This window comes from Oreochromis aureus, linkage group 10 (genome assembly GCF_013358895.1).
Source record: "Oreochromis aureus strain Israel breed Guangdong linkage group 10, ZZ_aureus, whole genome shotgun sequence".
In the NCBI taxonomy this organism is placed as follows: Eukaryota; Metazoa; Chordata; class Actinopteri; order Cichliformes; family Cichlidae; genus Oreochromis; species Oreochromis aureus.
Window position 1 is genome coordinate 10,426,214 of NC_052951.1, and position 26,577 is coordinate 10,452,790.

The 26,577-nt window shown below is 39.2% G+C and overlaps 1 protein-coding gene across 1 annotated transcript in view; it reads right to left on the bottom strand.

The window, feature by feature from the left end:
* Positions 1-704: 704 nt before the first annotated feature.
* gabrb4 (gamma-aminobutyric acid type A receptor subunit beta4) overlaps positions 705-26,577 on the bottom strand; it is a 53,396-nt gene continuing 27,523 nt past the window's right edge. The window contains exons 3-10 of the mRNA XM_031751132.2: positions 21,294-21,361; positions 19,258-19,478; positions 11,093-11,175; positions 6,500-6,637; positions 4,187-4,339; positions 2,873-3,129; positions 2,072-2,161; positions 705-1,777 (exon numbers count right to left, since the gene is read on the bottom strand). Of these exons, the coding sequence (XP_031606992.2) occupies positions 1,424-1,777; positions 2,072-2,161; positions 2,873-3,129; positions 4,187-4,339; positions 6,500-6,637; positions 11,093-11,175; positions 19,258-19,478; positions 21,294-21,361 (1,364 nt within the window). The 3' untranslated portion in view covers positions 705-1,423. The remainder of the gene's footprint in view (positions 1,778-2,071; positions 2,162-2,872; positions 3,130-4,186; positions 4,340-6,499; positions 6,638-11,092; positions 11,176-19,257; positions 19,479-21,293; positions 21,362-26,577) is intronic.

The window sequence follows — 26,577 nt, forward strand, 5'->3', positions numbered from 1 at the left end:
ACCACCTTCTGAACGTGCTGCCCGATACTATCCCGATCAAATAATCTCGACCTCAGAGCCTCCGACACTGAGAAAAATGCTCAACGAACAAAACAAAACAAAAAAAGAATACTATATACTCAATGACAACTGGTCAAACTGTATGCGGATATGTTGACTCTTTTGAATATACATGTTCGCACATCTTCACTGCAGAATAATTTCAAACGAATCACAAAAGCAATCCTCCGTTTCCTCTTAGCAAACACAAAGCAGGATATGACGTCAATGAACGCTGCATCTAAAGAGCGTCGTTAGGAGGAAAGAAACAGCACAAATATACTTTCATGAGAATACTGAATGATAAAATGTACAGAATATGCTTTTTTTTTCTCCAAACAATCAAAATGAGTAATGCATACCTTTGACTCTTTTATCTTGTAATGCCCTAGCTCTAGAACATGTTCTGACACTCTCTGAAATCACAGTATTTTTCAAGTCAAAACCATATCTACAATAATCAGTATTTTGTTTTTAACCGTAATGAAAAAAAAGGAGCCCTCTCCCTCAACCTCCAACCCCCCACCCCCACCCAATCCCCACCCTCCCGCGAGGACGCGTTTCTAAAAACAACATGAGAAGAGAAAGGAATACAAGGGTTGTGTTGACTCTCGTCGAGAATGCGGCGGTCGTCCCCCATCCGAGCGGCCCTCTAATGGAGACCATTAGGCCAGAGCTGATGTCTGATAAAGAGAACGATATCACTTCAAAAAACCCAAGGAACAACACATAATCCAAACAAGGTTGCTGTACATAGTAGAACCGGAGATTTCCGTGCATGTTATCCATGGGTGATGGCGGGGGTGGGGGAGGTGGGGGATTCGGCTGTAGCGGTGCGTGTGGGGAGCGGGCGGGGGGGTGCCAAGGATCTCACTCAGCTGATGCCTGAACAGACAAGCCACCACTGATTTCATGAGCTGCAGAAGAGGATTTTTGATTACAGTAAGTATCAATAAAAAGTCAATGGGACTCTGAGACATCGTTTCTCTCTCGAGAGCTTTCGCTTTCTCTTTTTTTCTTCTCTTTTTTTTCCCCTTTTCTTTTTTTTCTTTTTTTTTTTTAGCAAAAATATCATGCAGTCTTTAGTTCCAAAAACCCCCTGGTGGGATCTCGTGTTTGTTTTGTTCGTTTCAGCAGGAAAAAGAAACTCAAAGCCTCCAAATTCTTCTTTCACAATTATTCTTAAACATTCAAGTCATCCTATTAATACTTTGTACAGCAGAAAGGTCTTTCGGATTTCACATGTGTATATATAAATATAATATATAGAAATATGCATATACATATGTTCAACTCGTATATGTGTATACATATTTTGGAACTGTATCAAAGCCAATTTAATGTGCTCTCAAAATATGGCCCATGATTCCTTGTGGGATGCACATCATTTCACATAGTACAACCAGTAGATAAGGTTGAAAAATCCAAAGGTGATAGGGAAAATGACCCGGGACCACTTGTCAATGGTGCTAACATCTGACAGGTTGGGGATTTTCAACTTGAGCTTGGAGGAGCGTCGTCTTAGCCGACAGTTGGCCCGGCTCCGCATGGCGCTCCGATCCAGCGAGTGGTGGCTGAAGCCATCTCGGGGCGCCATGGGCTTCCTGAATTGGACCCCGGAGCTGTCAAAGGACATGACCGAATTCCGAGAGTCACTGACGCTGCTCCCCACGTCAGAAGGCATCACTTCGTTATTCATCTCCAGCGTGGTGAGGAGGATGTTTCCATAAGCATCCACCTGTGCGAAGCGGCAAAAGACACAAAGATTCAGCGAGGGCTGAAATGCCAAGGAGCAGCCCCATTAATCCCATTAAAACTGATACTTATGTTAAACCCCCCCTCCCATCCCACAAGCTGTCAAGCTTAAGCAAAATGCAGGGATGATATGGAATGTCATTTCTCGCATGCAACAGAAATAGTTAACAAGACTTTCTTTATATATTAGTGCTATTATTATTTTCTTTGTTTTTAACAAAAGTTACTTTATCGTGAGGTCTGGCCTACAGCTGATATGATTGCTAAATAAATGTACCCCAACTTTTCTTTGTTCCTCGAGATACAGATTTCTTCGCTGTGTAAATGACCTGAAGGTGTTGGTTTGAAACGGCACGGAAATGGAGTCCTTGCAATGTGAAAGAAAAATGAAGAGAACATTAAACGGCTATAAAAATACTGGCAAATAAGCACATTTTCTCAGAAATTACACAAGGCATAAGACATAGAGTTAACAGGAACAACTTTTGAATAAGCATAGCATTTTTAGTACCTCACACACAGGAAAACAGGAAGGGGGGAGGGGGGGCTTTTTTCACTCCATTTTAGCATCTGTCATTGGCAAATTGCATAAGTGCTGATGCTTCCTTATCTTGCGTTTTGATGTTTATCCAATTTTTCTTTTTTTCATTTTGCAGGAAAACAGGCGCTGAAATATAAGGCCGGCCGAGTGAGAGTGAATAAAGCCTACAGCATAAACATAGACAACAACCTAAATAAGAAATGGGAATGTTTACACCACTGTTGAGTTAGATGAATAGGTATCTCAATGAAAAAGGCTATGTTCGATAAAAAGCAGTCAGTGCTTGAGGGAGAAGCAATGGATGATGGTCGGTGAATGCATATTAGGCTGTGGTGGCATCAGTATGCTTGTAGAAGATTACTTCAGGGACTAGTGTATGCATATGTGTCTTTGGATAAAATGGCTGTGGCTCAAAATCTTATGTGCAGAACATCGTTGTTTTGTACTTGAACTCTGACTGACACAGAGAGGTGGAGTACAAAAAAGGGGGGAAAAAAAAGGGAGAGAGAGAGAGAGGCGGCAGATGAAGATGCAAACCTGTTCCCTCAGGCGCTTCTCTTCGTATCTTGTGCGCTCATTGTTGGCTTTGTTCAGCCTCTCGCTGAGTTTCTTCTGTTGCGCAGGGCCCCGACCAAAGAACACGTAATTTACAAAGGCATATTCAAGCAGGGCCAGGAACACAAACACAAAACAGCCCATGAGGTAGACGTCGATGGCTTTCACATATGGAATCTTTGGGAGCGTCTCCCTAAGGTGGGTGTTAATAGTGGTCATGGTAAGCACCGTTGTCACACCTGAGTACAGCAGCACACACACACACACACAGAAAAAAACGCAGAGACCGTCAGATACTGCACATGTACACGCTTTTACTCCAAACTGTACATCGTGTATCGTTACTTACTGCGTGGTGATAGAAGTGGTGAAAGGAGTGAGCAATTTACTTTTACTTAGACAAAAATGGCATTCCAGTGTTCTTTTCTCCCTTTTAATCTTGCATTGCTTTGCTAATATAGCAGTATCTAACTAATATTTGCCTTTAATGCGTGTTAGAGGAGATAAGGAGAAAAGTGGGATTGTTAAGTAAATGTAATTGGATACATATTTTTACTAGAGTCCATTGATTGGCTCCAATGTAGGAGTTACAGTTTGCCGCTTTCACAGGGCCTCTGTCACTAACACAGAGAGACAGCCAACCATTCACATCTATCTCCAATTTACAATCACCAGTGAACCTAACATAAGCCTGTCTTTGGACTGCCAGAGAAAGACCATGAAAACATCCCCATGCAGAAGGGCCCAGCCGGGGGGTGGATTTGAAGAGAGGATGCTGCACCATCATCGTGCCACCGTGCCACCCTGAGCACATCTTAGAGTTACTATCATAGCGTTAGTCAAGATTTTGATGCACTTTATTCAATTATCATGGCAGACAATGCTCTGAGAATACTTGAGAAATTGGACAAGCGTCATGAAAGTTACCAATCTTGGTAGTGTAGCTGGGCCCCATGTCACTACTAATTATTTGCAATAAAAATAATATATTTAAAATAAAGATTTTTTTAATACTGTCTCACTGAAATAGTTGCGTTATTCTATTTTTGGACTAATTTCTGGGAACAAAAGAAATTCCACATGATCGCAATGTCCTGTTGAAAATATCTGACACTATGACCTTTAGGTGTGCATTTGTTGTAATTATCTATAAGTCATTTGCCTGTATATGCTTCAGAGTTACACAGGAACAAGTAACACTGCACGACAGCCACATGTTGTTCATTCCTGTGATAATAAATATATTCTAGCAGGGATAGTTATGAGTTTAATAATGCAGCAGTGGCTGCGGCTTACCCAGGGCCACCCGAGCTGCAGAGGCATCGTAATTGATCCAGAAGGAGACCCAGGAGAGGATGGTGATCAAGATGGAGGGCATATATGTCTGCAAGATGAAATATCCAATGTTCCTCTTAATCCTAAAACTCAGTGAAAGCCTTGGATATGCACCTGTAAGGAGAGAGGATGGATGATTTTGGAAAAGAGTAGGAGAAGAGTGAAAACACATTAATAAAAAGAAAAAAAAGAAAGAAAGGAAAAAAGAAGGGAGAAACGTTGGCACAATTTAAGTGTTCCAAACTCTGCACTTTGACAACACGCAGGGTAGTCATTTCTCCATTTGTTCAGATGGAGCACTTAATTTCCCCAAAGCGATGGATTCCTTTCCAGGGACAAGTTCGATTCCAATTAAACATGGCAGAAAGTCGCAAACGAGGCAGATTTTTCTGCAACCCCCTATCTCAGCAGGCAGCTCCAGCATCCCTCTGAGAATTGTCACAGTGAGCTGCTCTGCTTTTCTTTTGCACTTTCTCTGTCCTCTAAACATTAACAAACGGCCATTTTTAAAGGTGGATAATTGCAGTGCATGCCTATACACTAAGAGAGGAAGGAAAATGTGTGCCGTAAGTCATTTATTGCAGAATCTTACCAGAAAATGTTTTCTAGGAAAACTATCAGCCAATGTAAACACTGATGGATGGTTTCTCTGCTGTCTAGACTAGATATTTTTTAAAAAAAACATAAATAAAACTAGAATACAATGATGTGCAAAACATTTTGAACACAATATTTAATTGGAAATCGTGCAAGGGCATGTTTATGTCTAACAGAATTTTATTTTGAGTATGAAACTGTCAGCAAAAGTTGCGACAGGGGCATATTTACCACTGTGTTGCGTCTCGTCATGTTTTTAAACAAAAAAATGAGCATTTGGGAACCGAACAGATGAAATTCCACAGGTTTGAAAGGTGAATGTGTTATCCAGTGTCGGTTTTTACTTTTTTACTCTGGACTGACGATGTTATAACTCCAAGAGGATTTGGTTGGACATTATTCTGCTGAAAGTACTTTCGGCAAAAAGCGCTGCTTCAAAATCTTCATGAATTTTATTGAGTATTAATGGGAGCTTCACCGATGTAAAGGTTACCCGTGCCATTGCACTAATGCACCACCACACAATAGACACTGTAGTTGTTGGCTTTGGACCAGTGTGTTACCTGACTTACCACCTTTAAGTCACCGATCTGTCATCTAGTCATTGGGAAGAATAATGCATCTGTAGTGCGTCTCACCAAAGGACAATTTTCCACTTTTTTTTTCTTTGCATGATTTTCACTTGTATTGTATTGTAAATGTAGCAACCTCGAATTACCTGTAAATCTTTTAATGGACTGGTAAATTCGCATAAATGCTTTATCAAATGTGATAAAGTACATGCCAGATAAAGAGCAGCAACAAATATTATTGGAAGTCGACAAACTCAATGAATTATTAATCATACATTTGACTTTTTCCTCTGTTTACCCTTGTCTGGTTGCTTAAGGGAAGTTGGAATCAGCTGAAACAAAACTAAAAGGACATTCATGTCACACGTCTAAGGTCGCTTTTACATCTTTGCTTGTTGAAAGTCCGATGAGAAGATTAATAATCCGTACGCTGAATACGAAGCACAGAGAGAGTGAAGTGTTAGCTTAACATAAATACTGCAAATAAGGATAATGAGCTAGCATGCCTGTATTCAGAGGGGAAAAAGCTCACCTACTAATAAAGCTATTTATCTCTCTCAAGCGCTCTAATTAACACATCTCATCCCCGGAGTCACTGACGTTTGCCGAGCAAACTGACAAGATTGCAAGGAGGCACTGCCACAGGCCAAGAAGTATACAGTACAAGGCAGTATAAAAGCTGCTGCTTTTGCACTTTTTGTTTAAAGTAAACAAGATATGTTTTGTTAATTGGTAGTTTAATTCCTGGAAAAAACAGCCTCCCTCTCATCATAGCTCTCCATCTTCATGGTGCACTGTGCACAGCAGTGGTTTTCTTGTTGTTATGATTCTTTTAATAGCAATAATGATAAATAAAAGCTAAATCAAGAGTTTTAGAAGTGTTGCATGAGTAATCCTGATGAGACAGTTAACTCCATGAATAACCAGAAAAGGAGACTTGTTCATCTTCATCGTATTAAGTTCTCTATTATCTCTAATTTGTGAAAAAAAAGATGTTTGCTGGACCATTTCAGGCTTCCATAACCAGCAGCTCAGTTTCTAAATTTCTGCATTTTTATTGTGCTTGTATGCAGGTTCTGTCTAAATAGATGTGAAGCATTCTTACCTGTAGTAAAGATGACCTCCTTGGACACCAATTGGGTGGCCACGATGGAGAACTGAGGTAACTCTAACTTGTCAACGCCCGTAACAGCATTGTCTCCTCCTTCCCAGAAGAATACAATGTCATCTGTTGTATATCCATCTGTGCGAAGGTCAGGGCAAATGAGAAGTCAGGGGAGGGAGGTGTAAATGCGATAAAGAAATCCTCGTTAAAGTCAACCACATTTCTGTATGAAGTCTGATACATGAGTATGGATAATAAGTCAGGGCCTGCACTGCTTTCAAGTCATTGAGAGTTCAGGAACATTGTGTCTTTATATGTCTGTTGACTCCCTTCCTAAAATAGCTTCACTCTGATCATCTTAACAATTCAACAATTCAGCTGCAAGACAAAGGAAACGAAAAAGTAATTCTAAGTTTTTTAGATGGTAAAAGCGTCTGTCTGTCTGTCTGTCTGTCTGTCTGTCTGTCTGTCTGTGAGTGAGGTGATGCCACCAAAGCTGAGGTTTGTAAAACTAACACAGCATTTTATAAAAAAACAAGAAAAAAAAAAAAAGAACATCATATCAACAGAAAAGCATGGTGGTGGTAATGTGATAGTCTGAGGTTGCTTTGCTACTTCAGGAGCATGAACCAGGATTCGCTACCAGAAAATCCTGAAGAAGAATTCCCTGCCATCAGTTTGTATCCTGAAGCTCATGCATACTGGGGTTATGTAGCAGTCAAAGTCCAGACTTAAATCTAATTGAGATGCTTTGGCAAGACCTTAAAAGGGCCAGACCGTTCCTGCTAAAAAACAAAACAAAAAAACCCTCCAATGTGTCTGAATTAGAACAATTCTCCTCCACGGTGATGCGAAAGACTCATTGCCACTATTTGCAAATGCTTGACTGCAGTTCTTGCTGCCAAGGGTGGCTCAAAAAAGTGCATGTGGGATTAGTTTTTCATAGGGACGGGAAGATTCGGATAGTTTCTTCTCCTTAATAAAAGCTATCATCATTTAAAAACTGTATTTTCAAAGCTGATTGTGCGCTGTCGATCTTGCGTGCTGCACAATAACATTTAATATTTAGTATCTACTGTTATCTACTGTTAGCTAGTTTATTGTGATGGTGTTGTATTTATTATGTTGTTCTTTTTTGTTTGTTTTCTCTTCTGTTCTTTTTTTTCTTCTCTCGACAGGTGATCCAGGTGTTTTTTTTCTTTTTTCTTTGTTTGTTTGTTTGTTTGCTTTTCTTTTTTCTCTCTCTCCCCTCTATTTTGTCTTTCTCTCCCCTTCTTTCTTTCATTCTTTCTTTCTCCCTGTCCTATCCCCCAGTCATGTCTGTCCCGTCTGTAACAACTGAAAATAAAATAAAATAAATACATAATTATATGAAAGGTCAATCAAATGGACCAATATGGCAAGGCCATGATGATCCACTTGGTAAAGTAAGTCCACTAGGCATCTTTTTTGGCCTTCAGACAACAATTCTGATGGCTAAAGATCCAAACGGGACAGGCCAAAAAAACCAAACAAAACAAAAAAACCCCAAAACAAACAAACTGTATTTTGGGTTATGTTTGTCTAATATTAAAATTTGTTTCTCAATCTGGAACATTTATGTGTGACAAACTTTCATGTTTTTGTTACAGTTTTTCATTTGGTGCTTTGGTTAAGTGTAGTCAGGCAGTGGGAGCAGGAAGAACACATTTTTGCTTAAGACTTAAATCTACCAATCCATAATCACATGCTTCACTATCCCATCTCCTGTGAAGATATAGCCCCGTATGCATTAATATCTACATAAATTAACATATACTGTATCATAGGTATGACGCTCCCACATATTCTCAACTGGCAGTGCAATTGAAAGTGACCACAGTTAGATTTATGTCAGTAGGCCAGCATGCGTTCACTGAAGAGCCGTTTCTCAGTCTGAGAAGTATTGCTCCATTTCACATTCTACTACTCTGTGCTCAAACCTGGACTGCATTCAGTAAGGGACCAGGATTCATTACTATTAAATCTCTCTTTTAGGTTATAGGAAATGGGACATTGTCCATGAAATTGAAACAAGTGGCTGACTAATAAATCAAACTGATGTTTAATGTGCACCATTCACTAGTGCATAGCTTCCATGGGTGTAAATAGCAGAAATTCATGCAACTCTTTAATTCACAGCCTGTCCATATTTGATTGCTTATTGAAATCCCCGAGGGTAAACGCTAGGCAGTTTTATCTTGAACAACATGAACCACAAAATATCTGGTGTATTGAGCAATTGGATTTGATTGATGGAACGGTCAATGAAAATGATCAAGCAAATACAATTTTTAATTACACTGCAAGCATATTTTTCTCTCGGATAATGATTTATTGAAATTAAAGCATTTGGGGGAAAAGTATGAGTTGTATTTTATAAGAAAGTTTAAAGTGAAGTGCAGACTTTTAGTTTTTATTTCAAGGGCTTTTTTTTCAGTAACTATTTGGGAATTACAGACACTTTTAAACACAGCCCACTCGTTTTCAGAGGATCAAAATGAATAATTAACACAATTTTTAATATAAGGATTGTTTTTTATACTTGGATGAAAATCCTTTGACTGGCTGAAGTCTTGATTGTGGTTCTCTCTGCCTTCAGGTTTGTATTTAGTAACTGAAAAGCATGCTCTGTTGGATTGAGACCAGGAAATTGATAAATATCCCAAACCTTTCCTGGTCTTTTTTGATACTTTGTTGATGTTTGTAGTTTTGCATTGTGCATCTTTTGGCAAATTATGGGTAGAGCACACGCTACTTTGAGTTTATGATTGTTTTTTACTTTGTTTTATTGGTTAACACAAGTATTGTTTAATGGCTTTGTGTTGTGGTAGTGGTAAGACTGTTTATTAATCCTTCAGTGAGCATGGCTAACTTATTAGTCTTTCCCAGAATGTCAAACTGCCCCTTTAGGACATATTGGATAAGTTCCTATTTTTGAAAGAATCACACTACCTTATTCAAAGTATCTGGGTCCAGACTACCTTCTAAATGAATCATTGCTGATAAGCCCTGAATCTGGTGCTAACTGGAACCTAACCAGTAACTAATTACTGCCTTCTTGCAACCGATATATTGGTTACATGTCTTATGTACAAATTATTCATTGAAATGTATGATGTGGATGTGATGGGTAGAGTTAGTATATTATTTATTAATGCGGACACTATGTTACACATTGAAAGTTCACTACGGTTTGCAGTATTAATTACTGGCCTTTGCCACTGAATAATCCACGGCTGGCTTGGTCCATCCGTCACGGTGATGGCGGACTGTGACTATTAAAACTGGGACTTCAGCTCAGCCAAAACTTAGCCGCAACATTAAAAAGGCAGCAACGGGGCAAAAGATTTTGCCAGTAATAGGAACTATATCTCGACCTCACTTCCTATTTCATCAACTTAAGTGATGTCGTCATCCAAATAGATTCAATTTTCCTCCCTTTTCCTGTAAAGAAAGCAGACAGTTCGAGTGTATCGGTGTTTTCCCAGACTACTGAAAGGAACCAAAGAAGTTATCTAATTTTTGTGCGTGTATTTTATTTCAGCTCAGTTTTGCAGTCATTTACGGTCATACTAGTTTCTCTCCTCTGCTTTCTTTGTTGATCTATGCACCCTAAAAGCCCTTTTGGATTGATTACTGTCTCTTTTGGAAATGAGTAATCAATGCACATCATCAAGCACTGCAACTTTTTCTTTTTCTGAAGGCAGTCATGAAGTCATATACGCCGAGGGTTAAACATCAGACAATTGCCATACATGTGCAAAGATGACAGATATGTTTCTAATTCCTCATGCTACAAAATAAACCAAAATAAAACTTTCTGTATTTGCATCTGATTCAATATAGATTACCTGTATTGTAGTGATTAGCCAGCAAAAAGTCATGGTTGAACATTAGGGTGGAGCATACTGGGGGCTGTCTGCATTATGCTAAACTCTTGAACCTTTTATGCATCAGTTTATGAAGTAAAATTATTATCAGGCCTGGGGTGTAAAAATATGACAAAAATTCTAATATAAAATAGAGTTAAGCTCCCAAACTAACCATACTGCTTTTAAATAATTATTCTCAACTTTTCTTCCTCCTCACAGTTTGGGCCACTCTCCTTAAAAGTTGCTTTAGTTCATTGAGGCTGCAACATTGATTCTATTTCATCCATCCTGCTTGAGATTATTGTCCTGCTACATGGTCCAGTTTCGGACAAGGTTTAGTTGTTAGACAGATGGCCTCACATTTGATTGTACAATCATTTGATATACAGAAGAGTCCCTGGTCATGTCTCCAAAACAAGCCCAAATCTTCACCCTTCCACCACCATGCCCACATGTTTGTACTGATATGTTGTTTTTATTTTTATTTTTCCAAATGCAGTGCATTCTTGCATACTTTTCTAATTGTAGTGTCATGAACTTTAACATTTAACATGCTAACCAAGGCCTGTAGGGTCTGAGAAGTAGCTCTTGGGTTTTTTGCTATTTCTCTGAGCATTGCACAGTTTGACTGAGAACAAAAATTTATACTTATGGCTGTAGGTATGTTATTTTCTTTTGAAGGGTCTTTTGCATTACTCACAGCTTTCAATTTCCAGGGTGCAGTTCTGTTCATCAAGAGGGTACCTCCTTAAGTCCATCATGCAAGCAGCAGTAGTGGTTATCCTGTGAGACAAAGACAGAATACAGACATGAAGACCTGGTACAGATGAGACCAGATGAGGGGAGTAGTTAAAAAGTCCAACAACAAGGAAGATCGTGCAGTGGGGTAAGGAGTGGTCTTTTACCTTGAAGTTTAAAGTTCTAATCCTGCATGAATCCAAAACTTGCGTTAACCTTTTTACGGCACGTGTGAAGCTCATGGTCAGGAGAGCTGCAGGAAGTAAATTTTCATTTTTTAAATTCTTCCTTTTCCTAACATTTGGACATTTCTCCTTTAAAATAGAGGTCATCATTTGTCGTGTTGTAGATAATAATGAACCATTAGTATGACGATTCCATAATCAAAATTCCCTTTAAGAGTAATTATTCTGCAGGTCACTGATATGATGACAGTTTGTCAATACTCTATCTGTCCCTATGGGTCTGAACATACATAGCTTTGTAGGTTCTTTTCTATAAAGAGGAAAATGTGAGACTTCAGTGTGATTTATACATTTGTGATTTTTGAAGTCTGGTGATGTTATTTTGTTTTATGTGGATCACTAACTGCTCAGCGCCTGCATAGGATTTTGTCGATTTATGTTATTTATTGCTTGCTCTGAGATATGCATTTCTGCCAGGTAGCTTTAGAAAAATGTATGCATAGTAGCTTAATGTCAATAAATCAAGGAGCACGGGAAAGCAGCTTTGGCTACAAATTACACATGTGGGGGTCTTTGAGATATTCACCGGTGCAGCAGATTTTAGTTATTACATTTCTGCTGTTTATACCAGCTAGTATGGGTTCATCATACCAGTTCTCATTTGCTTACTGTTGCCCTGTGCAAGTAAAATATATTTACAGTAAATTAACTTTTAGGTCATCGCCTCGTGACAGAAGCAAGCAGCACATTCATGTGAGAACATGATGGCATCTCATGAAGTTTCAGCTTTTAGAGGATACAATACATTTGGGATACACCGACTCACATTAGCCACACACGCTGCCAGAGTCCATGGTTTTATACTAATATAGCAAGCAAATGTACACAACCATCTACCATAACTAGAATTAGAAATACATTAGATAATAAGCTCTTTGTGCTGGAAATATATTGCTTGAACACAGAGTCTGTAAATTGGTCATGGTGGCGTGAACACAGTTCTGCTGGCAGGTAATTGGAAAACAAAATATGTTCTGCTGAAGCTGATTTGGCTATATTTACACCCGGCATGTGTGGCTACTAAAGCCATGATGGCAAAAGGCACCATGAAGGGTAATGAAAATTATACATATACATAAACAAAGTGTGCGACACGTATGTGTTTATTATTCACAATGACACTGTGTTGTATTCTGCTGCACAAGCAGTAAGCTGTTCAATCTGCATGCTGTTCTGCTCTACTGTACCACACCTCCCTCTTGTCTCACAGCGATCTTCTGCTGAGAGGGTATAGCAGGGCCACTATTGTTACACACTGTGACAAGATAACATCATGCCTAATTACATTAACAGAAAAGGTCCCTTGGCAATCGTGATTCGAGACCCAAAGTTGAAAAAAGTTAACAATAATTACAGTTTAGAATTGCTATATGAGTCCATTTAGTCGGTTTTTCCCTGCACTTGTAATATGAGCACCATGAACACCATGTTAGAGAAGACAGGGTTTGGAGTAAAATAGATTTACGCAAACATGCAACTGGGATTGAAGCTCATAGATAAAATAAACAGCTGAAAGGAGATAGCGCAGCAGTCCTTCGATATCATGATTACAATAATAAAGACAAGGAAAAAGTAGAACATCCGCAGTTAAAAGAAACATTGGCTACCAGTTGGAAACAAACAGAGGTCTCCTGGGTTGCATTTGAATGTTTTCTCTTGTGTTTTGCAAACCTGTCCATCCACCCAGACCACCTCCCTACATACCTTTACCTGTGATCACTACAGTCTACTACAGGGGTGGGCACCGAGGGCCGGTGTCCCTGCAGGTTTTACATGTGTCCTTGAACCAACACAGCTGATTTAAATGGCTAAATTATCTCCTCAACATGTCCTGATGTTCTCCAGAGGCCTGGTAACGAACTAATCATGTGATTCAGGTGTGTTGACCCAAGGTGAGATCTAAAACCTGCAGGGACACCGGCCCTCGGGGCCTGGAATTGCCCACCCCTGGCCTACTACTACTACTTGCCTGTGAGATTGTTTTTTGTTTTTTTTATGGCATCATCATATTAAAAGTTGAGTCCCTTGCAGTTCAGACAGCAAAAAGAACACAGAGACAAAAAAGGAAGATAAATTATCAGAGATCATTTCAAATCATCTGGGGCTTCTGTTATAGATAGTCTACATAGTAGCCAGGTTTGGTCTTAGTGCTGAAATTGCACAGAAACTCAAGGAGTCAACAGAATTTGAGCTAATAGCCTCGTACGAACAGAAAGCAGCCAGTTTCCATTATCAATAATCTTGTCTCTTGCCTATAGATTATTCATCATGAAGTGCAGATATCTGCAGTTTTATGCAATCAAATCAAACCCTGTTTTGTGTTTTTTACATTGATTAAATGAACAATTTAACATTTACCTTTACTGCAGTTAAATTTATTAATTAAAATAAATAAGGGTAAAATCATAACTCTCTATGTTTTTTAATGACTGCACAGCAAACACATCAACAAAACATCCAAAAAAGAGTGCTAACGTTATGGGAAAAATGGAGAAAACTAATACAATTGGTCCTTTTTGATCATAAACAGGAAGACAAATCCTGTCAAGACACTGTTACTATTCTTAAAAGACAATACCCCTGATACAGCAGCACAGTGGAGCAGTGAAATCCAGGCAGCTGCAGAAACAGCAGCTCAGAGTAATGGACAGAAATGAATTCTTTACCCCTCGGCAAAAAAAAAAGAAGAGAAGCCCACAAGAAATGAAATTGACTTTATATGTGACAGTTAACAAGGCAGGAGAGAATCATCATTGAGTAGGCACGAGCTTGGATGGCTCACAGCGAGGGGCTGGGATTTGGAAATGTCAGCAGATGTAGGTCAGCAACTTCTAGTCCCACAAGAGATGGTCAGCAGCCTCAGACCTGTGCATGCACTGCAGTCTGACACTCAGCACTCTGTACGCTCTGGATTTTAAGTTTATATGCAATGCAATTTAGTTGTCTTTGGAGGTAAAAGACGTATGGTGAGGTATGGGAAAGGGAAGCCCATCTCAATGGGTCGGCCATTGGAATTATGGCATCTAACGCCTAAAGAAACCTTTGTGGTCAAAATTCTGTTTTGATGGAACTTTGTAGCTTCTTTTAAGTCACTGCATTGCAAAAATGATTCATGAGCAAAAGGGCTGACTAGTATGCAGCCAGTAATATAAAAAATAAATAAATAAAAGGTTCATTCCACTCATTTCAAAGAATTATGCCAACATAACACCACTACTAAAAGCAATCTGGAGGTGGATCCCAGAGGCTCGGCACTACAGACTGGTAGGCTTTCAGATATCTGAGCAAAAGTTGTGACGCCTACGCAGTCTACTCCTGTATCCATCCCTGTGTGGTAGTTTGCTTACCAAAGAAGATCACTGTAGTATCACAGTGCTTGGCTTAATAAACAGAGCAACATGAGAGAGCAGATTTACAGAAACGGGAAGAGAGAGAACAGAATCTGGCGAGAGCTTAGCTCAACAAAGCCCTCAATGCTCATATTGGCTCGTTGGTTGTATGTAGAATGACCTGTTACAACCGAAAACAAAGAGCTTAAAGAACCAAAATGCTGTAATGATGGAATTTCATTGTTTGCTTTTTTCTTTGTATTTGCATTCATACAGTTCCTTCATCTCTGGATGCTTGTGGGCAAGCACAGCACTCATACTTCATTTAGGCAAAGATACCAGTGTCACAAGCATTTCAAGTAAGTCTTGAACTCAAAATATTAAGTTCGAAACTTTTCTGTGTGCGTGTATGCCTACCTAACTTGATCCTCAAGCAATAGCTGAAATAAAAAAAAAATATATACTAGAAACTGAATTGTTAAAACTGCTTAAAAGGGTTCAAAGCTAAACTGTATGGACTATTACCTGAACAGTGCATAATCCTGTTAAAGTATTACCCTAAAAAAATGTTAATTAAATCTATGAATAAAAGTAATGGGGCAAAAAGTGCCTTTTATCCCACTTTAATTTATTGCTGTTTTTAAAGTACGAGAAAAAAGAGACAGAAGTACTTTGAAATTATGCACAAGCCTAGTTAGACTGTCACATCAGAAGAACTGGTCTGTGATCTGAACCATTCTTGGAGCGTTGATCATTGCTGCATCCACAACTCTCCATTGCAATTTGTGTATTACAATACGGAAAATTTAGAACTAAGGATAATTATTAGCATTTACTTTATTAAAGTAAATTAAGTTGTAGCGCAGAACAGAGTAGTCTTTGAGTTATAGGTCTGAATATAGCATCTTTTAAAATATCTTTTTTGTGTGTGTTTGATCATGAGAAAAATTGATTTTAAAAAAAGTTGGTGCAATCTGACTGGTAATCTGGCAGAACAAAGGCTGCTGGTACAAAGAATCATTCACCATTCAACGCTCAATGCCACATCAGTGGGTAAAAAATGACGGTGCCGTTGTGAAGCAGAGACACTTTTAAGCTTTTACCCAAATTGAATATAAAAATAGAAGTAGTCGAAGAACGCAAGTTAGATTAGAATCACAGTAAGTTGTACGAAACAAAGTACATTTTTAAAAAAACAAACAAAAAAAAAAACACCAGTGCTTGCACATTTCACAGTGAGTGGGTAGAGCACAGCACAAGGTGCAGTAGTGTGTGTAATGTGATTGTCCACAGTTTGTGTCTATCCCCCACGTCCTGCTCCTGAGCAGGACGTGGGGGATAGACTCAAACGGGGAGGGGTTGCAATAAAATCCATTTAAAGACACCGAAAACCTCAAGCACTCTGATTTGAGAGTCGCAACAATCAATTGGCTTGAACTCAGACTACAAACATTTATTGTGCATTGTCTGTTCTGGTTGTCCTCACAACCTCTGGGCAAAAGACAAACAAATCAAGAAAGCAATTTCATTACACGCTCATGGGAAGCTTATAAAGGCCCTGGAATCACCACTGCATGTACGATTATGCACTTTTTTCTAATTACACACTGCTGACAAAAATCAAATCTGAGACCATCTACTATACAGCTTACAGCAGACAACACCAAACTGTAGTACGTCTAAGGACGAGCTGTTGAAGAATTAGCTGACGTTAGAATCCCCTGGAACCGACTTAGCTTTCCATTTCGTGCATGCGGGAAAAAAAGCCAGCCGAGGTGCAAATGCAGGTGTAATGCAATTTTCTTCTGGCTCTGGTCCATTTTGCTACCCCTGTGCCTCTTTCTGCGGGCGCAGAGGAACCTGCATGTGTTGAGCCGCGCTGAGTGGAGCAGCTGGGAATGTTTATTCAGATCAGGTGGCGCAGTGTAATTTGGTACCATTTTGGCACAAGTCTCCACCTGCTTAAATTGGCCGCCGCACAAAGTTGTTATTTTTTTTCCACACACATTCAAAAACTAACAAAGCTAAATTTTTAATGGGGTAAAGTCAGAGATTTCACTTGGTTTATGCTGTTTTGTCAGTGCTATTTTTCTATTTGCTTAATTAGCACCAGCATGAAACAAATTTAAATACTTTTTTTCAAGTTCCCTTCCTTAAAATACCAAAATAATGTACTAGCCTTCATAAAGAATGTACTCTCCAAGTCCCCCTCTAGTCGTTCCCAATGTGATCATCAGCTGGATGTATGTAAACAATGTTGGATATATAACGCTCTCCATCAAACAGCAACAATAGTCGTGTGAGAGAAGACGATCTGACTTTCCTATTCAGACACACGCCCCTCTTCTTTTTTTTGTTTTGTTAAAATAATATATTCATCCTATTCTAGACTTGGAGAACAGAAACACAAGTACAGATTGTACTTGTCTGGTCAGAAGCTAAAATTAGCTTGGCATGCCTGTGTGGAATTGTCACAGTAGATCCAGATGAAACCGTCTCACAGATATTTGTTTGCCACCTCTGCATCAGTGAGGATGCATTTCTGTTGAAGTGATAATAGTCCTGTGACGAGTCATAAGAAGAAAAAGAAATACTTTTGCAGTCACATCTCCTTTTGTGTCAGCACCAGTTTGGTAATTTGGCATTTCTGAATGCTGATTATTGCATTAATAATTCATTATTTCATATGATGTAAACCCTGTCGCTGACATTTTCCTTTATTCGCCGAACAAAACGCCTTCCCAGCTTCTTTGCCTCTGTCACACTACTTTATTTTAATAACTTGTGTTAAGAAAAGCAGCAATCCATTGTGAGTTCCATAAACCTTACTTTAAGCAGTGCCCAGGGGATTTTTAGATGGGTCCCTCTGTGCACATTTGCTGTTGACTGAATTGTCTGGTTCGTCACAGTGATCTGGGACATTGAGGTGGTGAGCATTTTAAACCTTTTTTTTAGCCTTTCTGGGTCAATGAACCTTTGCTTTAATGTATTCGTCACTGCTTCCAAAACATTGTGATTGTTTCAGGTCAAGCTTATAACTTTGCAGACCATTAACTTTAAAAATAAAACTTGAAAGTCTGTTTGTTGTTACCAAAAATAAATCTGTCATATTTCATCCTGCCAAAGGACCGGATGATATAGGCTAGCAGAGGTGATCTTGTTTTTCCAGCTTAAATGTGGTTTAAGGTTAGTAAAATATACCACTTGATGAAGGAAATGACCGGCAGCACAGCAACAGTTGTTCAGGTTATCGTAAGAGCTTTATATATGGATGTTCAGCAGTTTGCAAAAGGTTTAGCAATATCGAAATACTTATGATTCTGCTGTGCTATTTATTTTACACCTAATGCTGTTTATGGTCACAGTGAGACGGGTCCTTTCCTGGCACACGTCGAATGTTTTTCTGTACTCACATTATATTTTCTGAGGCTTAGACTTCTTCTAGTATAAAGGTAAAATGTAAAAGGCAACAAGAACTCGGTCCAGTTTCTTTCCAGGCTGTGGGCAGAGAAACATCCTGGACAGATTTCTAATCAATTGCTGAGGAAAATGGAGCTGCACATAGCCACACTCACACTGGGACATTTCATAGTGTCCACTTCATTTTCACTTGACCTGCCAAACTGCCATGTGGAACCTCTAAGTTCAGCTGTGTAACAAACTTTGGTAATGATAAAAATGATAAATAATAATTACGCAGTCTCATCTGTATTAACATTAAATGGCTCAGTCATACTACAGCAAAGACAGGATAGCAACCTCCTTGCAAAAGATTGGTGGTTGCATGTTGATTGCATTGAATTTTTTGGGATTTGGTGCCCAATTGTAAGTAGCTGTGGTGACAGGACGGTGACTGCACAGGTTGCCTGGTGGGAGACAAACAATTCTGACTTAAACGGTAAATCACAGACAGACTGCAGATAAAATAACTAACTAACTTACAAACGCATTGCTATCTGTTTGAGCCAGTATACACTGATAAGGGCACGCCTGTGACAGGCCACTTTCCAACATGGGGGTCAACTCAGCTGGTTGTGGTTTGGTTATATTACTGTACAAAAGCACGGCTGGTGAGTACCTGTGTCATTTTGTAGTTCGGTTGAAGTCCTGGAACACCTATGTCACTGTTTTTGGAGGAATTGGTTTGTGCTGGATTACTTTATTAACTCTTGACCCCATTCAATAGCACATGATAGCAAACTGATAGTACACTGACTCTGTCCTATTGCCATGCTTTCCCAGCTTGACATACCAAAGTTGCTCTGCAGACAGTGACTGTTTGAGGGTTGTTGTAGACCTGGTCTATTTAAAAGTTCATTTCACACGGTCGTAGCAACCAGTAGTCATCAACCCCAAAATTAACTGCACTCTTAGTGTCACAGCATTGCTATTATAATGTGAAGGCAAATAAAACAACAGTTGGACGGTAAACAGAGAAAAAGAAAGACAGAAGAGTGTGGCACAATGTATCCACAGCACCGATGCTTGCCTGATAAGCAACATTAAAATTAACCAGCAACCCACGTAGTGCGTAGCGTTTTTACTGCTCTTACCTTAATCCATATAAGACGGTGCCATCAGGGTGCAGTCGGATCATACGGTTTTTTACTGTCACACCATGAAGAAAGGACTTCTTGTCGTTAAGGAAGTAGGTGTCAGGGAGCCAAAGCTGGTCTGCTACACGGTTGTCCAGAGTTAGGTTTAGGTTCAGCTCACCATAGGCCAACCGTTTATCTCGCCAGCTCTGCTGGAAATACATTGTGATGGTATAGTCCTGGGAAGAAGTAAAGGAAAAACCAACATAAACCACAGGCAAAAAACAAACAAAGAAACAAAAAAGTACTCGACTGTACTCAAGGGTAAAAGTAGACGGTTGTTTTAGATTAACTGCTGCTCAAAAGTTAAGTGCAGAAGAAACTAGAAGATGCTTAAGCGAATCTCAGATCAGGAAAAAACATCTAATGTTTCTGATTGTGTTAAGGAAAAGTGTGAGGGAGAAGGATTAGGAGGTGGAAATGCACTGAAGTGGAGAAATATCGTCTTGCAGCTAATGTATCCCCTGTAGCCAAAGGGCTGTGCTGTTAATAGTGCTGAGAAAAACACGAGTACAGGCGCTTAATGTAAAACCTACAAAGTGCAAAAAAAAAAACACGCTTTCAATGCATCTCAGATTATTAGAGTTAAATAACAAGTTTACCCACACTCTGCATTTGAGCTTGATGCCTATTAAGAGATCTGGTATCCTTCCTTTCTGATTTATTATTAATGACATAACATTTTTTCAGAAAACGTCTCACCCGTGTACAAATGAATGGCCACAGGGCTCGTAATGAGAACTAAACCATACTACTGATAAACAACTCAATCACCCCTTTCAGTGACATTTCTCATTAATAATCAGCAATTTCAGATGCAAATTCGAGGAAAGGCACTCTAACGTCATTTTAAAAAACACAACCCAATAAAATTTTCTACTCGAAAACCTGCAAACACATTGACTGGCTGAAAACACTGACATTTTATGTTTTTGTTTCATTAAGACCATGAATTTTTAATAATCAATCTGAGTGACTGATTGTTGGATGTATGTCAAATCACAAATAAACTTTGAATTTTTGTAAAATTATTCCATCACTCCAGAAGCAAAAAAAGCCACACAGCAGAAAATAATAACAATAATCATAATTTTTAAAAAGCTGCCACAAAAAAAAGCTGGGCGGCTATATCATGCTGAGTGAAAGAAAAAGAACGCTAAGAGACAGGATGACGTCATTTCTCAGACATCAGCCATATTGCCTTATCCAGTTCTCCAGCCTGCCTCTCTGACAGTCTTTGTCAGAGCAAACGAACACATCGTGTATTACCTGCAAACTAGTGTGAGGAGTAATGATGAAAAAAAGGAAACAAAAAAGAACCTGCAGTCAAATCTCAGTGTCTCATTCAGTAACAAGCAGAAGCGGCTGTCCACCATCACGCGTATCCACAGTCTGTGTGGCCGTTCAGCCCAACCGAACTGTACAAAACACAGTTAGTAGTGTTTGTAGCTGGAAAGCCTTTGAGCAATCCTGCCTTTGCTGATTCCATAAGCAAGTATTTGCCTTGGTATTTGCAAGTGCTGTGTGATAGTTATTTACTTGGTGCTGATCCCATGCAAAGTAAATGCAGGGATAATATTGCCAATACTGATTAGAATGATCATTAATTTGCAATTTGACCACTAAATTACTGTGATCGGATACCACAGTAATTAGTGAACACACCAAAACACACCTTTAAGCTTTTCGTGTATTTTCAAGTCTTCAAAAAAACTTATTTTGAACACCTGGAATTTAAATGTGCTTGTCTCTAAAGCACTTTGGATCAACTTTTATTATTTAAATGTGCTGCAGGCTATAAATAAAAATAGATGTGACAGTCAACACAGGAATATTCAGATATTTTTCATAGCGAGTGTTTGAGATATATTTTTGGGGAAATTTGGTATCTGATATTTAATATTTGCATGGCTTAGCATGAATCTAGTCTCTGCTTACAAGGTTGAGAGTTCCTAGTGTGAAGCCCTCCTTAAAACAATGAGATCTGAACTTACCATGTTTACTTCTGAGATGGAGTCTATACTTGCTATGTTGATGCTCATTCCTACGACGACTGGAGGACCTGAGGAGAAAGGAAAACTTGGCGTCACCAAAGCGCTTTTTATTTTTTATTTTCTTCTTGAACACATATATTCTTAAGCGAAGCTCTAACAGTAAACGGCTTGATAAATTCAGCAGCATGCACCCAGCCACATCAGATTTTGTGTACTGACTGATGCAAAAATCAACACTGTGTTATGTTTTTGCATATGAAAACAGCCATTTTTCCCGAAAATGCACTGCGCCCTTGTTCAACAGCTCAAATACCCCCACCCCCAAAAAGGCAAAAAATCACACTGAGCACAAATATAAAGGTTAGTGCTTAATATGTGCAGTTGCCAGTGGGTGGATGCAAAGCCCAGCGTAAAGATGAGCCCCTTTCAGAAGCCTCTGAAACCACACGTAGAAAATGCTCCCATCCATACACGTTTCTATACTAGCAGTTTATGTAAAAGAACGAAAGGAGTGAACTACGCCTCATTTACATGATTACAGTGCATGTTACAGATATGCATGCTGACTCCCTTACAAATGCAATAACCACATACCCACTTCAGTGGTCACACAACTTTAGGTTTACGAGGTGTATGCATTCACAGTGCACATAAAACCACAGTCGCTGTAACCAACAGCCAGTGACACCATGTGACTGTGCCGTATACAGTCATGAATATGCATGAGACATTGCCTCAAATACAGGAAGGCACACTGTAACACTAAAAATGTAGATACATAACTGCAATAAGCGCTTGTTTGTTCTTTTCTTAATGCCTTGCATTGGCCTTAACGAGTGAACATATCTGTTACCCCTAGTTCTCAGTGTTTTATTGGTGCAAAATACAGCCTTCCCATTCCCTGTTCTTCAATCTAAATCACCTTTATTTTGGTTGATGGAGCCACAAAATATAATTTGCTGACACGGAAAACAGAAACAGCAATAGCAGATCAGCGATTGGTTCATGTGGCAAAGCTGAATCAGGAAATTCAGATGATGTGCCACAGTTTTATAGTGGAAGTGGCATTTGCATAGGAATCATAACTACGAGAAGGAAAAACAGCAACTCTGCTGCAGTGTGTACAATCTAATATATCATCATACATACCCGAAAGACATCAGACTTATAGCTTTTTACTAAAATGAATCAATGCGATAGCTACGTTATTAGTGCACTGCTGCTGTGTGAACTGCATATGATATACTACTGTATATCATATGCATGGATATACTGCATCTACAGTATATCCTTTTTCAGGGACTGGTGGCACACATTACTTAGAAAATAGAAAGGAATAAAGACAACATGATAACTTTTTTTTATCATAAGCAATGACTGATTTGTTATGCTGATTGTTTCTTCTAGTTTTCTCTTTTTTAAATAAAAGTTTACTAGGCCATCATTTCCTGCACAGTTTTAACTGCACAGTGAGATTCCACAGCATTAGCTGCTGGTAATAGTTACTGAAAGTGAAGAAAAATACTTTTGGAGTTTAATTGGAACAGAAACATCAATCAGGAAGCACCACCAATAATTACTTTTTTGTAATAACACAATAATTAGCACATTTTATGAATATGTATATTGTTATAGCCTACTGTGACTCACAGAGTGACATACAGCTGATGGTTATACTGCACAAGTTCACATACACAGATTTTAGTCTCTTTGCCCAAAACAGATCTAAGACTTCACCTCTGGATCCTCTAAAAATATAACACTCTGAAATAAAAAAAAATATATTAAAAAAATATATTAATAAGAAAAAAAAAGTTGACAGCTGCTTTAGATGACGAGAGCTGTGGTGATGTTAAAGGTTGGAAACTTGCACAGTTCAGAGGCCATAAGGATTTTAAGTGTATAAAAATTACTAACATAACCCAGATCTGCCCAAATAATCTCACCATACAGAGTCTAGATGCATAAATAGTCCATATGACTATGCTTCTGATTATGGCTAAAAATAGAGTTCAATCTAGGCTGTCAGTCTGCTCTCAATAACTATAGTGTGTGTTTCTGTGATACAAACATCGACCCATAAACTTTATGTGTTGCCTCAGTAGCTTAGAGCACGGAACAAACTGTGCAGTCTAATTCATGACCAACTCTGACCAACATAATCACGTATGACTAAGAACATTTTGTTTCAGCAGAAAGGTGAATGAAATAAGCATTTCTGCTAGAATTAGCTTTGATGACTAATCGACTTATTTAAACTGTTTGTGTTGACAAACTTCATCAATTATACTAAATAACACTGCAATTGGCACTGACAGATTGTCTGTGTTTCTCTTTTCATACTGGTGCAACATCCACTTCCTTTATTAAATATTTAATTGTGTACCGCATTAGAACATTTAATTGTACTCCAGCACTCTGGAACAACTTTAAAAAAAATACAACAGGGTCCGAGCTCTCCAAGCAATTCAGAACAGAGTGCTCACTGATGTGACCAGGAAGCCAAGACGGTTGTTGAATGTGGCTAAAACAAATGGTTTAACAAGTGATAGTTTGCATGCTTGGGAAGGTTCAGACAGCCTCTTGCAGGGCATTCTGCAAGGAACTGACCCAGCTCGAAATGTTGAGTCTTTGTTTACATCAAGATCATAACCACTAAATCATTTTGCACCTCATTCCTCCTTAACCACACTTATTTTACACATTTCAGTGCATCATTCTGCTCAAACTATCATCTGCAACCTATAGCTGTAACGGTACTGACACACATGTATGGGTAAAACATTGTTAAATTTAAAAACAAAACCTGTGGCAGCTTTGTCATGTATGAAATATTAGCACATATGGTCATAATAGCTGGATTGGCAAATTAGCTAATGGGATTAGAACTGTGTTACCATTTTCCTCTGATATACATCAGGCATAACATTATGACCACCTGCCTCATATTGTGTTGGTCTCCCTTTTGCTGATAAAACAGCCCTGATCCATAGACCCCTGTACTGGACCCCAGTAGGTGTAAAGTAGTATCTGATACCAAGATGTTAGCAACAGACCCTTCAAGTCCTGTAAGTTGAGAGGTGGAGCCTTCATGGATCAGACTTGTTTGTGCAACACATCCTAAAGATTGGATTGGATTGGACTCAATTGGATTGAGATCTGGGGAATTTGGAGGCAAAGTCAACACCTTAAACTCGTTGTTTTGCTCCTCAAACCATTCCTGAACCCTTTCTGGATTATCCTGCTGACAGAGGCCGCGGCCATCAGTCAGTACTGTTTCCATGAAAGGGTGCACATGGTCTGCAGCAATGCTTAGGTAGGTGGTACGTGTCAAAGTAACATCCACAAAGATGGCAGGACACCAAGGTTTTCCAGCAGAGCATTATCACTTTTGATAGATACTGACCACTGCAGACCAGAAACATCTCACAAGAGCTGCAGTTTTGGAGATGCTCTGACCCAGTCGTCTACCTATCAAAACCTTACTCTAGCCCATTTTTCCTGCTTCTAACACATGAACTTTGAGGACAAAATGTTCACTTGCTCCCTAATATATCCCACCCACTAACAGGTGTCACGATGAAGAGATAATCAGTGTTATTCACCTCACCTGTCAGTGCTCATAATGTTATGCCTGATCGGTGCAATCTTGAGGGTCATGAAATAACCCCCGAAGCCTCACTGCAACAATCTATGGCTTTAGAGAATTAAAAGGCATATCAGATGTCTGCTGTAAAACACAACAGAATCAGACGATCAAAAAAACAGCAACAATACAAACATTCTATGATGTTCTATGATAAAATGTGATAACATGAATTAATCTGCTACTATTCTGGGGATCTGACTGAAAGACCCGCACACGTTCTCTCCTATACTCTGCAAATTCTTCTTCTTTGACTCGTCCCACTACTCTAAATACCCTAAAGCTCTGTCATCTTCCCCGACCCACCTTTTCCTTAAAAAAATGGATGATGGAAGGGGGTATAGGGCCATTTTCCATCACACTTTGTGAAAGCAACCAGTAACTGTTTTCCCCAGACATGCCAAAGTACATTCGTTCGCTAGATGAAAACAGAAAGCACCAAATCTCACCTCTCTCTCTCCCCCACCCTCCCTCTCTGTCTCCCTCTGCATATGTTGACCCTGCTTTAGAGGAACAGAGTCACTCACTTCACCACCACAGCTTTCTTGAAATAAAAACTGTTGCCTGCACTTGCACTTCACAAGTTGGAATGAAAACAAACACCATTAGACGTAGATTTTCAAAAAAAAAAAAAAAAAAACCAACAGTAGCCACCACACACTTTCTTGTTCTCCACTGCAAATGTTTCCAAGCATCTCTTAGTCTGTCTTTTTGATAACAAAAGTTGGGATCTGTAAAAAAGAATGGTGTGAATAAGAGGAAGAGATCATAATGTCCCAAGGCAAGCCATATTGTGTGCGAACAATTAGCGAACTAGCGTGTAACAGTAAGTTTTTCAAGAAGCCTCTGAATGTGTCAGCCTGCTCCGGTTTGCTGACGGGTTGCTGGCCAGCATCGCAGTAGGAACAGCTTGTAGCACATGTCTGATGATGGTCTGGACATAGATGTGGTGCATTAAAATGGAACAGAGGCAGAAACAATATGAGTTGATCTTTAGTCGCCTACTGGTTTCTCCTCATGTGGTTCCTTGTCAAACTGGGCACAGGGACATCACTCGGGGAACAGAACAGATTTACTGAAATTTTACTAAATTAAAGTCACCCTGTGGGGTTTTTGATGTCCACTCGCATGGCAGTGTAATGACCACATGCTCTAACAGCATGAATATTTTCCTGTGCGTGTGTGCTACATGGGTCGACTGTAAAGAAGGCGAGCAGTTGTTGGTGGTAAAGAATCAACAATTAATCACATTAATGTATCAAATCATTTTAAATGTAAGTGTTTATCAGTAACAGGTGGAGGTAGCAGTACTCAGTCTAGTAAATATGTTTAAATATACTTCTTCTTTTGGGTTCTCCTAAGCAGGGCATCATGATTATAAATATAATACTATGTTTTTCTTATTTTATTTGCTCTTATTTGCTCTTCATTTGATTTGGGTGAATTTGTATGCTAACATCACAACATCACAACACAATTTAGTGTGGGTTTTTTTTAGGTGGACATTCAGATGTGATGTATAATATTTCCCCAAGCTTTCACAGTGTCAGCAGAGGTGATTAGACTCAAGTCTCCATAACACCTATAGCATGTAAATAAAAGATGGCAACTGCCTCTGGGCCTGAAAAGTGAATCTGA